The sequence below is a fragment of the Rhagoletis pomonella genome, unplaced genomic scaffold (genome assembly GCF_013731165.1).
Source record: "Rhagoletis pomonella isolate Grant_MI unplaced genomic scaffold, Rhpom_1.0 Rhpom_scaffold_00009, whole genome shotgun sequence".
In the NCBI taxonomy this organism is placed as follows: Eukaryota; Metazoa; Arthropoda; class Insecta; order Diptera; family Tephritidae; genus Rhagoletis; species Rhagoletis pomonella.
The window spans coordinates 27,916,068-27,930,680 of record NW_023458563.1 but is presented as its reverse complement, the minus strand read 5'-3'; the positions used below and the strand labels follow the sequence as shown (position 1 = coordinate 27,930,680).

At 32.8% G+C, this 14,613-nt stretch overlaps 1 protein-coding gene across 1 annotated transcript in view; it reads right to left on the bottom strand.

The window, feature by feature from the left end:
• Nucleotides 1–14,613, bottom strand: part of LOC118745472 (mediator of RNA polymerase II transcription subunit 15) — a 127,013-nt gene that overhangs the window by 76,153 nt on the left and 36,247 nt on the right. The window contains exon 4 of the mRNA XM_036478920.1: nt 10,667–10,751. Coding sequence (XP_036334813.1) covers nt 10,667–10,751 — 85 coding nt within the window. The remainder of the gene's footprint in view (nt 1–10,666; nt 10,752–14,613) is intronic.

Below are 14,613 nucleotides of genomic sequence, written 5' to 3'. Positions count from 1 at the left end.
ATCGATGTATCCATGTTACTGTTCAAACTTTGCATCCCTAACCGCTACTGATAAACTATGAAAACATTGTGGCTGTTCACGCTTGACTGGTAAGCTGATAACCAGGCAAGCGTGACCAACCACTATTTCATCACAGCGCACGGCAGTGCGCGCAAGTGACGAAAGCAGCCACAGTAGCATGCTGAAATGACTCGCTTATATATACACGAGATTTGGAAGATTTTATCCAGATGTCCAATTGACATGTTTGAGGCATCGTTGGAAAGGTCTTGTAGAGTGTGTCCAGAAAATGTATTCAAGCTTCATAAACGATTAACCGGATTCTTAAAAATTAGGCTAAAGAGTTGCGAAACAAAAAACGTTTTTTTGCTTTTGCCGGTTTAGGGGGGCATTTGAGTACACCCAACATATTTAGTGTTATTCTATAGGCCAATACCTTTCAAACGATACCTTATATATTAAGTTCCGGCTACAAGTTGGAAAGATATAGAGGTAAATGTGTTTTGGTTCGTGTCTCCACTACGAGATGCTTTGGTATGTATTTGGCGTCTGTACGTACCTTCATTTAATTTTGTTCAAACTTTCAGGAATTAAAGTACAAAAAAAACTAAGAAGGTTTTGTTCCAGGATATCTTGATTCATATGCCTTTGTGGGCGTGGCTGCCGCCTGAAATTCGAAAAAAGGCAATTTTTTAAATTACCACTGAGGCGGCACTACTCAGTCCATGTCATTGTTGTGGATATAAGTAGAAGGGTCTTCAAACAAGCTATCTAACGCTATCTTTTCTGTTTATAAAATATAAGAATGTCATAACGTTATCGCCTGAAAACTAAAAATCGGGCTGCTGAAAATATACATTTCGGGCATTTTCTCAAAATCTGGTTAGTCGATTTTATGTCTGGGAAAGCTCTTGTAGTGGAGATATTGCGATTCAAATTGAAAAAATGTCGCTGCAAAAAGGGTCAAATGGTTAAAAATTAACATATCCGTATAATTTGATTACTTTAAGATATAAAAATAACATACCCAATTCCCCGAAAAAAATTGATCATTCCCCGATTGCCACTTAAACCGAAATTCCCTGCAAATCGGGGGATTTCCCGCGAGTTGACAAGTTGAAGGATGCAGCTGAGCTAATCACTTCGTACATGTTTTGGAAACCACAAATTGTGTGTATTTTAAAGTTTTTTTCAGTGATAGGTATGCCGAAATTGTAACATTTTTCCCTATTTTAATTGCAGGTATGCACTTAACCTACCTGGGAAGACGCGTACAATATTACCTACAGTTGTACACAAATATGTATGTACATTTAGTTCACCCACTGTGCCGCTACTACTTACCCAGCAAAAAATCGGTAATCGCTTTTAGTGTTCTAGAAGGCATAGCGTTATAATGCATTCGAATTTTTTCGCTTCTTTTAGGCATTGGCGGTAATGCAAAGTAGAATGTTCTACAATATTTTATTTGTTTCGCTTCTTTGCTTCATTTCAGGGAATGCAAAGTAGAATGTCCTACAATATTTTATTTGTTTCACTTCTTTGCTTTATGTCAGGGAATTCAAAGTAGAATGTCCTACAATATTTTTTTTTTATTTCGCTTCTTTGCTTAATTTCGGAGAATGCGAAGTAGAATGATGCATCGTAGTCAGCTGACAAATGGAATGAATATTCAAAAATTCTTTTTCTGCCGTTACTTTCTGTGGAAATTTGTCTCGCATAAAAATCATGTTTTGCTTTGTTCAATTTGCAGCGAAGTTGAAGTCAGTCAATGAAGTGAAGAACAAGAGTGAGGAAGTACAATTTTAAGCTTAATTAAATATGCATGTATGTACATACCGACTTTTAAGTAAAATCTAAATACCTAAATACATACATATGTATGTATAAAAACTGATTTATACAAAATGTAATTAATTTTAATCTTTTAAGACATTTTCTGATTTCAATTTAATGTAAATAAGTATGTACTTATCTAGGCATTGTACATTAGTTTCTCTGTAAGGCATTCTTTGTTCGCTTCTCTGGATTCTGTTTATCCATGCGTTCTCCCTTCGTTTGAAGGCAATGCTGCGGGTAAGGGCTTACCGCCAATGACATGCCCATGTTAAAATGAGGCCTTCTTGAAGCGAAAGGGTAAGCGATTCCTATCGCCTAGCTCGTTTCCACTTTCGTTTCTGTGGTAATCGTGTTTTTTGCTGGGTATGTACATACGTATGTATAAATTTTTTGAGCAAAACTACTTGAGAAAAAAGCATTAGTTTAATATCACGACTGCAACACCGTAAACGTGATTGAAGTAAAACTTCTTAAAAAAAGGCACATGTGTGCGCCCCACACCCGGTAGAAATCTTAACAAAAATAAACTACGAGACAATCAGACGAATACAGTTGTTTACTGTATCCAAAGTTGGTACCAAGTTGATAAATTTTTATCATTTCTCATGTTTTTTTTTATTTTTTATTTTTGCGAATACAAAGGATATGATCATTCTTTTTCGCTGCATTCCGTGTTCGAAAAATTATGTGTTTCAATATACACATCGATTTGAATATATAAGTGAGATATTTTAGCAATTTATTTGTTTGTATTTACGTCGATTTTAAATTTGCTACCCTAAAATAATTGATATCAATTAAAACACCTCTTTGAAGTAAAATTTTCGAGTGACGAAAGCTGAACTAGAAACACAAAATGTATGATATCAATTTCGTGACGAAAATTATACGCATTTTTTAACTGCCTTTGAAACGTACGGAAAATCTTCTATTATTTATTCGGAACGTTGCGAAATTCCGATGTTTAGCAACGATTCGTATGAATAAAAAAGATTTTCCTTACGTTTCCAAGGCAGTTGAAAAATACGTATAATTTTCGTCACGAAATTGATATCATAAATTTTGTGTTTCTAGTTCAGCTTTCGTCACTTGAAAATTTTACCTCAAAGAGGTGTTTTATTTGATTTAATATTCAATGCATTAGTACAGTCAGAATTAAAATCTGTTTGTAGTAAAACAGTAAAGTCGTTGTGCGATGGGCAGATTATTTCGTATGTGCAAGACAACAAACTTCTGACAGACCATCAGTCTGGCTTCAGGACAAAGAGAATAAGCACAACGGCACTCTTAGATGTGATAGCAAGCGTGATGAAAACCATACTCATTTTCTTGACCATTCAAATACCCTTTGACTATGTTGACCACATCTCATTGTGTAAGAATCTGGATAAATGCTCTAATCAGATCTTACCTTGGTGACAGAACTCAAGCAGTAAGTAGTAGAAAGTCTGACTTCCTACCGTAGTTAGAGATGTCCCACAAAACTCAATCCTGTGTCCTCTGTTATTTGTTTGAATATATGTACATATATAAATGACTTACCTAATGTTCTAGAGTATTGTAATGTCCACATTTATGCCGATGTTGTACAATGGTATGTATGCTAAAAGTATGCAAGATGAAAAAGTAACATATGCAATTTGTAATCAGCCAAATCTAGCAACATGGCGAGCATTTGACTCGATGTTGCATGTTGTTAGGCGCGCCCGCTATCCTTTTGGAGATAATACTATTATAAATCCTTGCAAATATCATAAGTACGACTACAATATTTTACGCAACAGAATTTTGCTGGGCAGTGTAATCTTATAAATAAATTTAGATTTGTCTACACCTATGTAAGTATATTGTTACCTTAATTCACAAAGGCTCTAACGAACACTTTTTCGAAACTGCGTTTTTCACAGATTTTGGTAGGATTTATTAAAATACACCTTCACTAAAAATGTTAAAGTGCTAGTACCAAAAACAACGGAGTTTAAAAACCCCTACCTGGTTTTGATATTCTTTTTATAATGTTTTGTGTTTCTCCTTAAAAATAAAAAATTTGTTGGAAAGGGCATTGAATTAAATATGTATGTATCAAATTACTGAAAAATTCAACATTTTCTGTAAAAATATCGTTTTCAAAAATTTCATGCATTGCAATGTAAATGGCAACTCAAACAAGGTGTTATGCCATTCTATCTCAAACATACTGTTTTAGGATGTCATTGCTACTTAGCGAAGCTGTTGTTCGCTGTTGTGTTTCTGCAGCATATTTTTATTACTGTTTGATCCTGCCTTGTATGAATATATATAAAGCTCTTTAATTAGACAAATGGGTAATAAATTGTTTTATAATAGGATCCTTCAAAATTTGAAAAAAACTCTTTACGTTGCATGATGTGACTAAGCTTACCAAACGTCCTCCCTTGAGGAGGATTGTCCTCGTCAAACGTAATTTGTCCTCCTCAAAAATTTGGTCCTTCTCTGTCCTGCTTTTGAGCAACGATGTCCTCTTTGTCCTCCTTTTCAAATTGTATAGCAGTGATGAAATTTTCGAAAAATTTCGCTCAGAATATTTTTATTTCCTAATCGTACACAATCATTATATGTATTTAAAAGGCATTGTTCAACTTTTATTTAAGTGATGTAAGCTTTTGATTCAACTAATCGCCTGTGGAAGTTGAACAGTTTAAACGCCTTTTAGTCTTAATCAATATTATTTTACCCTTTACAACACTGATAGACTAGCTAACGACGCTTCTCCAGAGGCGAAAATTATTGCCTACCATATGTAATTTTGTTTGCCAGATATGTATAAGTTTTATCAGTGGCAATATTTGCGTATGGGGATTTTTTATCTTGATAAAAGATATTGTAAAGTGGCTTAAAATAAGTATGTTCGTTGCACTGAAGCGCGAATCTGCTTAAAAAATTTTAGAAAACATGTTATTTCACATCCAAGTACATAATCAAAAATAACACAGGCCTGTGTGGTTTTCCCCCTAGAAATGTATTTCATGATTACGATTACAGTAATCTGAGTCCTTAAATTTTTAAGATTACTATTATTATAATCATAATGGTAATATTTATGATTATAATTAACTTAATCGTAATCGTATATAATTTAAGGATTACAATTAAGCAATCGTAATTAAAGTGTAATCGTAATCAAAAACTACCCAGCTCTGTTACATACATACATTGTTCATAACGGTTTCAATATCTAGAGTTATTTGAAAAAAAAAATTAGATAAAGTTTTGCTATACTAAGGCAATGACATGATCACTTAACAGAAACTTCATTAATTCTTTAACCGAATTTCCGCCATGCAAAGAAATGACAAAAAATGTATGCCATTTTATAAATTCAATGTGGAAAAACAGGATGACACGGGTAGTTTTTAAAGCCCAACATAGTGGTGAAATTTTTTTCATTTAATGCCTAGTGAAAACTCAATGTTAGCTCTATTTAAGAAAACTGTTAATTGTTTTTAGAAATTTAGTTTTTTTTTTTTAAACAGAAATGAGAAAAAATGTTACGTTGTACTTCAAAACTAACCACTATTTTAAGAAGTGTAAGGGAGCTAGTGCTGCCAACTACATATTTTCGAGTACAAGACCGAGATTTTTATAAAAACCCGGTAGAAAAAGCTAAATTCCACAAAACAAAAGCTGAAAAATAAATAGGTTTATATTAATATAATTTTAATCAAATTCATTAGAAACACTACTTGAAATTGAAACTGATAATCGAATAATATGTAATAACGTTGATTTTTGGCATTTTTTCCGGTGTTACTCATTTTTTTATATAGAAGAAAATGAACAATACTGTCAACAAAAAAAATTCCAAAAATCGACGGTAATATGTTTCGGTCTTATAATTGTACAACGCAGTGTACTATTAACTTGTTTGACTTGTGTTTAGAGCAACTTTGAAATGCTTTTGATTTTTTTAACAACGTTAATTTATTCGTCATTTATGTGTTAAAATAAGTATAAAACAAATTTTTTGTGTTTTCAATGTGGAGAACTTGTCCTCCTGGAATGCTAAACAATTCAGGTCACCTTAGATGTGACACATGCCGCTATGTTTTACAGTTCAACATATGCAGGCCTTTATATATATATATTATATATAAAATTCTCCAAAATTTTAATGTATGCAGATGATGTAAAACTTTATAAATCGTACGTTTCAATTGAAGAAAGGTCTTTGCTACAATCAGACTTAAACAGCATGGCTTACTGGTGTAAAGTAAATCTTATGCCTCTAAATCTTAAGAAATGTAAAGTAATGTGCTTCTCGCGAAGAGCTGTTCTGCCAGTTTCTTATATAATAGGTAACCATAACCTGGAACAGGTATACAATTTTGTGGACCTTGGTATCACAATGGATCCTAAGCTTAATTTTAATCTTCACATTAATGTGACAGTCAACAAGGCTAAAGGTGTACTTGCATTTGTGAAACGATGGTCAAAAGAATTTAGTGACCCGTATATCACTAAAACCCTGTTTACAACATTAGTTAGGCCGATTCTGGAATACGGCTAGGTGGTTTGGAATCCAAGGTATCAAATTTACTCAGACAAGATAGAATCAATTCAAAAACAATTCCTACTTTTTGCTTTAAGAAATTTCCGATGGGATTCTCATTATAGTCTTCCACCTTATACGAGTCGCTTAAAACTTATTAACCTTCCTACACTTGCCAGTCGCAGGGAAATGCTTGGTATAATTTTTATGGTTAAATTACTGACAGGCTCAATTTCAAGTCCGTCTCTTCTGGCTGATGTAAGCTTTAAAGTTCCGTCACGCGTATCAAGACACTTTTGTCCCATATTTCTGAAAGCTTGTAAAACCAATTTTGAATTGCACGACCCACTCCGTTGCTTATGCCAGGATTTTAACTCTCATTCCGGCACGTTTGATATATCAGATCCGCTTTTCAGCATTAAGAAAGCGATACTCTCCTCTCTCAATAAGTGAATTATTGACATAAATACATAAAATCAGCTGATGAATTTAGTTCTGTAGCTGAACAGTTTTAGATCTCGACACTTAACAAACTCCTGCCCATCGTGACTCGGCACAAAAATTTAAAATATTGGTTCCGTACGTCATGCGGACTGCGCCCCTCGTGCGGATGGGCGGGAATGGAGGGTAAAAACCGTTGGGATATTATTATTATTATTATTTAGTATATATGTAAGTGTATATCAACATTTAAGAGCATTGAAAGCATATATACATATGTACGCATTAGGAATGTTAATCCCGGGATCCTGGACTTTTTAAGGTCTCGAAAATCCCGGGATTCATGGCAAGTAATACCGGGATTTTCGGGATTTATAATTTGCACTGATGGCAATAATAGAAACTACTTTTCTTGACCAGTATTGCCTATATTTCTTTCTTTATTTAATAATTAATATTTTTTTATAAACGTGTAGCTCATCATACATATAACACCCCGCGATAGTCAATTTTATACACAAATATCAATATATTCGCGAAACCATGGGCCAAATATAGTAAAATTGCATTTTTAGCTTTTCACTCTGATGTCACTAATTCAAAAATGATTTAAAAAATTCAGAGAAATGTGCTTAGAGAAGAAGTATGGGTATAAAATTAATGAGGAAAGGACTGAGATTCAAGTTTCTGGTGCAGAAGGGCTGACAAATATTGAAAATCCTTGAAATATCGCAATAGTTGTTTTTGAAAAAATTGTATGTTACGGGCTTATATAAACTCGATAACATGCTAGAATTTCGTTCTCCTATCTTTGTCAGCTTAAAAATTACCTATTTGTCCTTGTGAATCCAAAAAATTTAAATTTTTTAAATTCTAATTTTTGGAATTAATCATATGTTTGAAATTACAAAGTCCTTCAAAATAAGTCCTGCAGTCACAGAGAAAAAATAAAAACGCCACTTTAAATAAAAAAGTAGGAGGTCAAACCCATTTATTTGTTATTTATTTCATGGTAGGAGAGCTTCTCAAACAACATAGAAGCAATTTTTTCGATCAAGTTGTTGAAAAGTAATGAATATCTAAATCCCGGGACTAATCCCGGGATCCCGAAATTGTGATAACGCCATCCCGAAAATCCCGGGATCGGAAAAAGCCGAAAAATTAACATCCGTACTATGCATTATATACTTTGTTTATTTTATCAACATTCGTCTAACAACATTTCGACTAAAGTGGAATCTCTGGGATTATCATTAAACTTAATTAAATGGAAAACTAAGCTAAATAACTTAAAGGTAAAATGAGTAATCCAGAGCGTTGTGTAGAAATTCGACTACTCAAAACCTGGAACTTATTTAGAATAACCATATGTTCCCGTAGACCACTTCAGATTTCTGTCATAATATCGACAATATATCGACAGTATTCAACAGAAATTTTTGCAATAACTTTTTGAGTTAAAAACTAATTGAAATTGACACATTGGACTCAATTGTGGTATGGTGCAATGCTAACGGTGGACGTTTGAACAAAAAAATTAATAATACAACTCGATCTTCAAAATTTAATCGGATATTTCGATAGGTTTGATAAAAACGTGTAAAATTTTCCGATTCCTTACATAGGATAAATTTTCCCACACATGGGTGAATTTCAAGCGAGTTGACGACCCTAGAAGGAGCCCAGTACGCTAGTGACCATCAGTGAGAGCTTTTTACTTTGTAAGTTTATATAAAATGTAGAAAGCTTTAAAACCTATTTCCGCGGGACACGTTTTGTTTTTATAGTAATGCGATCCTATATACAAACAATTGTATGTGCATACCACCCGTCAACGTAAATCGAGTTTACTTCAAAGTAAATCATAAAATGGCCAGCTTTTTGCCAGCTATAGGCTAGATATTTTGTTCAGTCACATAACATCAATTGCCAAACGAAATAAACAAGGTTGTAATTACACTTTTTGGGAATCTTATTTTCTGTTCATACAAAATTAAGATGTCTTAAACAGCTGCAATTTAGGTTTTAATAAACTTTTGGTGTTAAAGGAAAATCTTTATTAAATTGTTTTTTAATAATTAATCAATAATTTATTAATATAATTAATAATTTTTTCAAATTATTGTTGCTTTTCCACAATAAATTTTCATTAAAAAACGGCCTCGAGCTCAATAAAAATTGTTGAATATAATTGTTATAAGGCCATAAAATAACAAAAAAACAAATAACTTAAGGACCAGCACACCTAAAAAGTTAAACATTCTAATAATAGAAATATTAACAAAAACCAACAACCACATGATCAAGTGAATTGCAGCGGAATAGCTGCGCTTGATTGTAGTTGGCTTAGCATGTGAAATAGTGGAAATAAGCCACAAGAATTAACAAGGCGAACTTAGCACAGTGCGTAGGCAACTGGCTGAGTCAGTGGGATCGTCGGTTCGAATCCTACTGAAAGAAGTCTGATGCGGAAATGTGGTGATTTCACTTCTACCATTTTTTCAAATTATTGTTGCTTTTCCACATTAAAGTTTCATTAAAAAACGGCCTCGAGCCCAATAAAAATTGTTGAATTAATCACTTACATTATTTTTTTAACAATTAAGTTAAAAGCTAAAGGGAGAAATTTAGGTCAAAATAGTCTTACGTCCCATTTCCACCAAGAGCTTAACTGCAGTTAAGAGTCAGGTAAGTGCAGATAACTTTAACTAGGGGCGATAAGCAATGTTTATTTCGTATGGGCTGTTTTTGCTTACGCTTAAAATCACATTTGGCGCATTTAGCTCGAAATGCTACTATAAATGCCCATCTATCCATACAAAATTCGTCACCTGAATGCAACTAAATGCAACTCAAATGTGATCTTAAAAAATTTCCACGATTCGAACATGGTTTAATGAGAAAAAGTGGCAACATTGCTTTTTCGCGTATACAGTTGCTGCGTTTCAGTGATCGCCAATCGAGATTTCATTTATTATTTTACATTATTTGGATTAAGAAAAGTTTCGCAAATTCAACATCGATGTGATTCTGATAGAAATCTGGATCAATTTGTGGTCAACCCTGTTTGTTTTGTTTGGGAAATTTTAATTGACAGCACCGACAAATGAATATATACACAAACAAATTCTCGGTTACGGTTAAAACAGTTCAAGTTTTTTATTGAATTTTTTGTTCAACATTTCTTTTTTCCTTTTCAGTAGGGGTTTTTCACATTATCTTCTCCGTGCGAATTTATCGTGATAGATGCGGATCTGAATAAGCATACGATTTCGAACTCGCGTAAATGCACATTTGCTAAATGCGTTAGCATGAACGCTCTTCGAAAACATACATATGTTCGAAAGTGCTAAATGTTACATTTTAAATGCAGCAAAAAGGCTGGATTACTTTTTGCTTTCGATTGCTTGTACTTAATATGAGCAATTACCCCTTTCGAGTTGTAATCTCCTTTTTCCAATGGGCATAAACTGCAGTTAAGGCTTGGTGGAAATGAACTATTAAGGCAATATATGCCTCTCTAAGAGCACTGATTTGCCGCCGTATTTAGGTGTAGCCAATTACAAACATTATTTTGGCGCTAAATTATTGAGCTTTCAACCTGTAGAGTAATTACAAACATTCTTATTTCGTTAGGGAATCGACCAATTCTAACGTGCATATCTATTCGTATTCATGCTGTTCCTGTAATGCTGTAAGTGAACTTAAATGGCTGTTAAAAGAAGCTGTAAGCAGTTTGCAGTTGCCGCAGCATAAAGCATAAACCCCTTTTATTATTATTTTATTTCAAAAACGTATCACCTTTTTTTATCAAGTTTTGGTATAAGTAGTGTGTATAAGTTTCCTTAAATTACTTACGATTTCTCGGCAAAATTTCTTCAGTATCTGTTGCTGGGGTGAAGATCTTACGCAAATCAATATGTTTCGTGGCATTTGACGACTCCTGGGTTTCCGTTTCGGTTTAGTTTTGTTGTATTCAAAGTTGAAAAAGACAAAATAAAAATATATTTTTTTTTAAATACTCACACGCACCAGTATTTCTTTCTAGTTAAAACTACATAAATTTTTTTATTAATAACACAGGTCTACCAAAAGTTAAAAAAAAGTTATTCGACGCGCTGAATGCGAATCCGAGGTCTGTTAGCCCCAAGTAATAAAAAATTCATTGAATAAACCAGAAAACTCATATATATCGGGTCTTAGACTCACTGAACGCGAGTCCGAGGTCCGTTAACCTCCATAATGTCAGGCTCGAGGTCATTTGAGGGTCAAATAGGGCATACAATTTACTCAATAAAAATAAAAAATAAAAATTTAGGTTTTTGTTGTTGCTGAATAATATAATAATAATAATATTTGCTTTTGATTCTTCAAGGTCATCTAGAGGTCATGCCAAGGTCATCCCAAGGTCAAATTCAGAATAATTTATTGACCTTCAAATGACCTCGAACCTGATGTGAAGTAAGCTAGCAGACCTCGGATTGGCATTCAGGGCGTCGAATAACATAGAGATATAGAGGTCTGGTTCAATATGCAGAAACTTTTTTTTTAAACCTGTGTAATTAAAGAAGTTCAGAGCTTTATAGTGAACTCACTGCTATCTGAAAATAAAGTCCAAAGACAAAGGCTTTCTACAAGAACAAAGTTGTGAAAGATATCTTTCGGAAGCCTTTGGAATCACAAGAAGCCTTAAAAATGCATCGTGTATGGTGTTAGAGGCGATTGCAGGTTTGTCACACAGTGTAACAGAGAAAATCAACTTCCTGATTTGCCTAGTAGCGCTCACCGAATATTTTACGTAACTAAGCATGTATGTTTAAAATTTTGCAACATCCTGAAATTCTCAACTTATTCATAAAACACAATTTCTAAACTATCGTACGGATTGCCACATTTATATCTTTAGTTAGTTTTTATTATATGTATTCAGTAATTATTTATTATCCACTGATTTTTGCATGTATCATGCTGATTTTTTTCATGATAATAGTTAATTAGACCCGCTTTTTAGCCTAATTGTTTCAATTTTTCAAATAATAATTATTTTGTACAAAATTTTTAATTTTTATGAAAAATTAGTATAAACAAATGGAAATATTTATTACTTCTCGATCAGGTTTTTTAACCGTATACCTTGAATATCAATCCTTATTCTATAATACATTATTTAAAAGAAGAAAATAAGAAACTTGCACGGAGTCTCTAGTTATTAATTTTTTTCGCTCCTGCCTACGGTTGCCAGACGTACTGATTTTATCAGTACAGTACTGATTTTTCTACTCCTGTACTGATTTTATTATTTTCTTCAATCAGTCCTGATTTGTATTTGTACTGATTTGTATTGAATTTTCAATTCAAACAAAATACTTTATGATTTTCTTAAGGTTGTTACAAAACGTTGGAACTTCCTTAAACTGTACTGTAAAAAGTAAAAAGAAAATAATTTAATTATAGTTGACATGTTTCAGATAATGTTTGATATGCCCAATAAATTAATACCACAAATTATGGGAATATCGCCGGGTCGTTACGTACCAGTTGCGATAATATGATGGAGCTTAAATTATTTAAAAATAAGGCTGACGTTTTTTTTTTTGTCGAGTGTTGTTAGTTATCTCGTAAATAACTTTCAGTTCAATTACAACAAATTTGAATATTCGAATGGCTTTTGCCTATAACTTACAATTCTTTTCTCACTATTTACTGACATTGTAAAAGAGTTTTGCAAACAAAACATAGAGTTAGATACTCTTTTTAGCGAACTCTTAGTATTTCAAAGTTTTTGCGTAGTTGAAAAATTGTATTTAGGAAATGAGGAATTATAGATGAAACCTTAAATAGTGGTATTTTTAAACAGTCTGGAAAAATATGTAATTTTCTTTTTTTTCAATACCACACTCAAGCGAAGGAACTGGGAGGATCTTAAGAATAAAGTTTGCTTCCGAGCGCAAAGAGAGAAACCGGCTCCTAATTAAAATTGTTTAAAGAGAACTGCAAATTAGAAGTAATTTTAAAATGAAATGTATAGAATTCTTGTGACACTGAAGATGGAAATGATCTTACTAGTGCTATTCAAAAATGTCATAAATATAAAACAATTTACTGGCTTCAGTGTACAATGATATGTACACTAGAGTGGTTAAAAAAAATACTGTTTTTGGAAAATCAGAAACGCTACATCAAAATATTGTTATTTGTGATAAAAAAAATAGACTCGTATTTTTTTATTTCGAAAAAAAAGTTTTTTTAGAGGTTGCGCTGGCCGGTTTTTTTTATTTAAACGCTGATGCTCTCATTTTTTTATTTTCGTAATATGTGACCTGGTCTACGGAAAGGGGGGGAAGGGGGGGGTGTCAAAAAATCAATTTTAACTTTTTGGTTGATTCGGATGGAAGATGAGATGCTTTTTCACGTGGTGAAAAGCAGAAAATCCTAACTTGCTTAGAAGTGTACTAAAAATAATAATAATATTAATAATAATTATAATAATATTAATAATAATAATAATAAAACTATAATAATATTCCGACCAACAACAACACTTACTGGACCAACAACACTTACTGGACGTCCGGCGCGGAGAACAATTAACGAGATAATGAGAAACTGACGAAACGAGTTGCTTACTTTTAACAGCTTTTTCACAGAAAACTAGTTTTCGCACGTAAGCTCCCTTTTCGTAGACCAGGTCAGATATGTTAAAATGCAGCTAAAAATGTGGTTTTTACATGTAATTACTCTGGTATTAGTGGGAACATACCCTTAACTACATACCTGTCTTGGGCAGTTAGAATGGACCTACTAGTTCCCGAAAATATGCTCTCGAAAAGAGAATACTAAAATTAAAACGTTGATACTGAACGATTTACGTATTGTTATGGGTTGGAACTTGTTACCAGGAGGTTTCTGGGTTTGCTAATTAGGATCCTGAAGTCAGTTTTTCAAAATTCTAAATGGCGGATCCAAAATGGCGTCCAATATTTTTAAATATGATTGGATTTGTTCGAAACCAGGAACTCCGGAGTTTTTGGGGTCGGTGATTACGAATCTGAAGTCAATTTTTTTTTAATTCTAAATGACGGACACAATATATCGATCAAATTCTTAAAAAATTACTAAAATTAAAACGTTGATCAATTAAAAAAAATAAAAATTTGATTTGTTTGATGTTAAAATGAATGACACTGTTAGTTTTTCTGAACTATATTTTATTTATATACCAGAATAGATATTGTTATAAAAAAAATTAAGTACTCTGGCGTTTTAAAGTATTATCTGCTACTTAGATTCATAATTTTGCCTTGAATAAAAATGTACTGAAAAGTACTGTTTTTTTTACCATGGAGAAGTCTGACGTACTGATTTTGCGCACAAAAAATCTGGCAACCCTACTCCTGCCACGGGTGCTTTTGCTTTCATGCCGCGTGCCGCGCGGATTCGCAGCGAGCATGGTGCATCCAGAGAATGCAAAAAAAAAATACAATTTATTTGTAAACATAAGCATATTTAGACTATTTAATACAATATTTTTTTAAGTTGTATACATAAATGTGTACATACAGTGACGAACAAAATTATTTGCACAGTGAATTTTTCGCAATATAGCAAAGTTTTTTATTCTTATTTGTTTGCGATATGTTTTAATAAAAATATGCTTCATAAGCCACCATAAAACATAAAAATCAAATCTCCAAACTTTGTGCAAAACTCAGGAAAATTCAATAAATTTGCATACTAATTTGCAACTTTTTATTTTTTAATATTTTTATTGAGCTTTGTACCACGATTGTTCATTAGGAAAAATT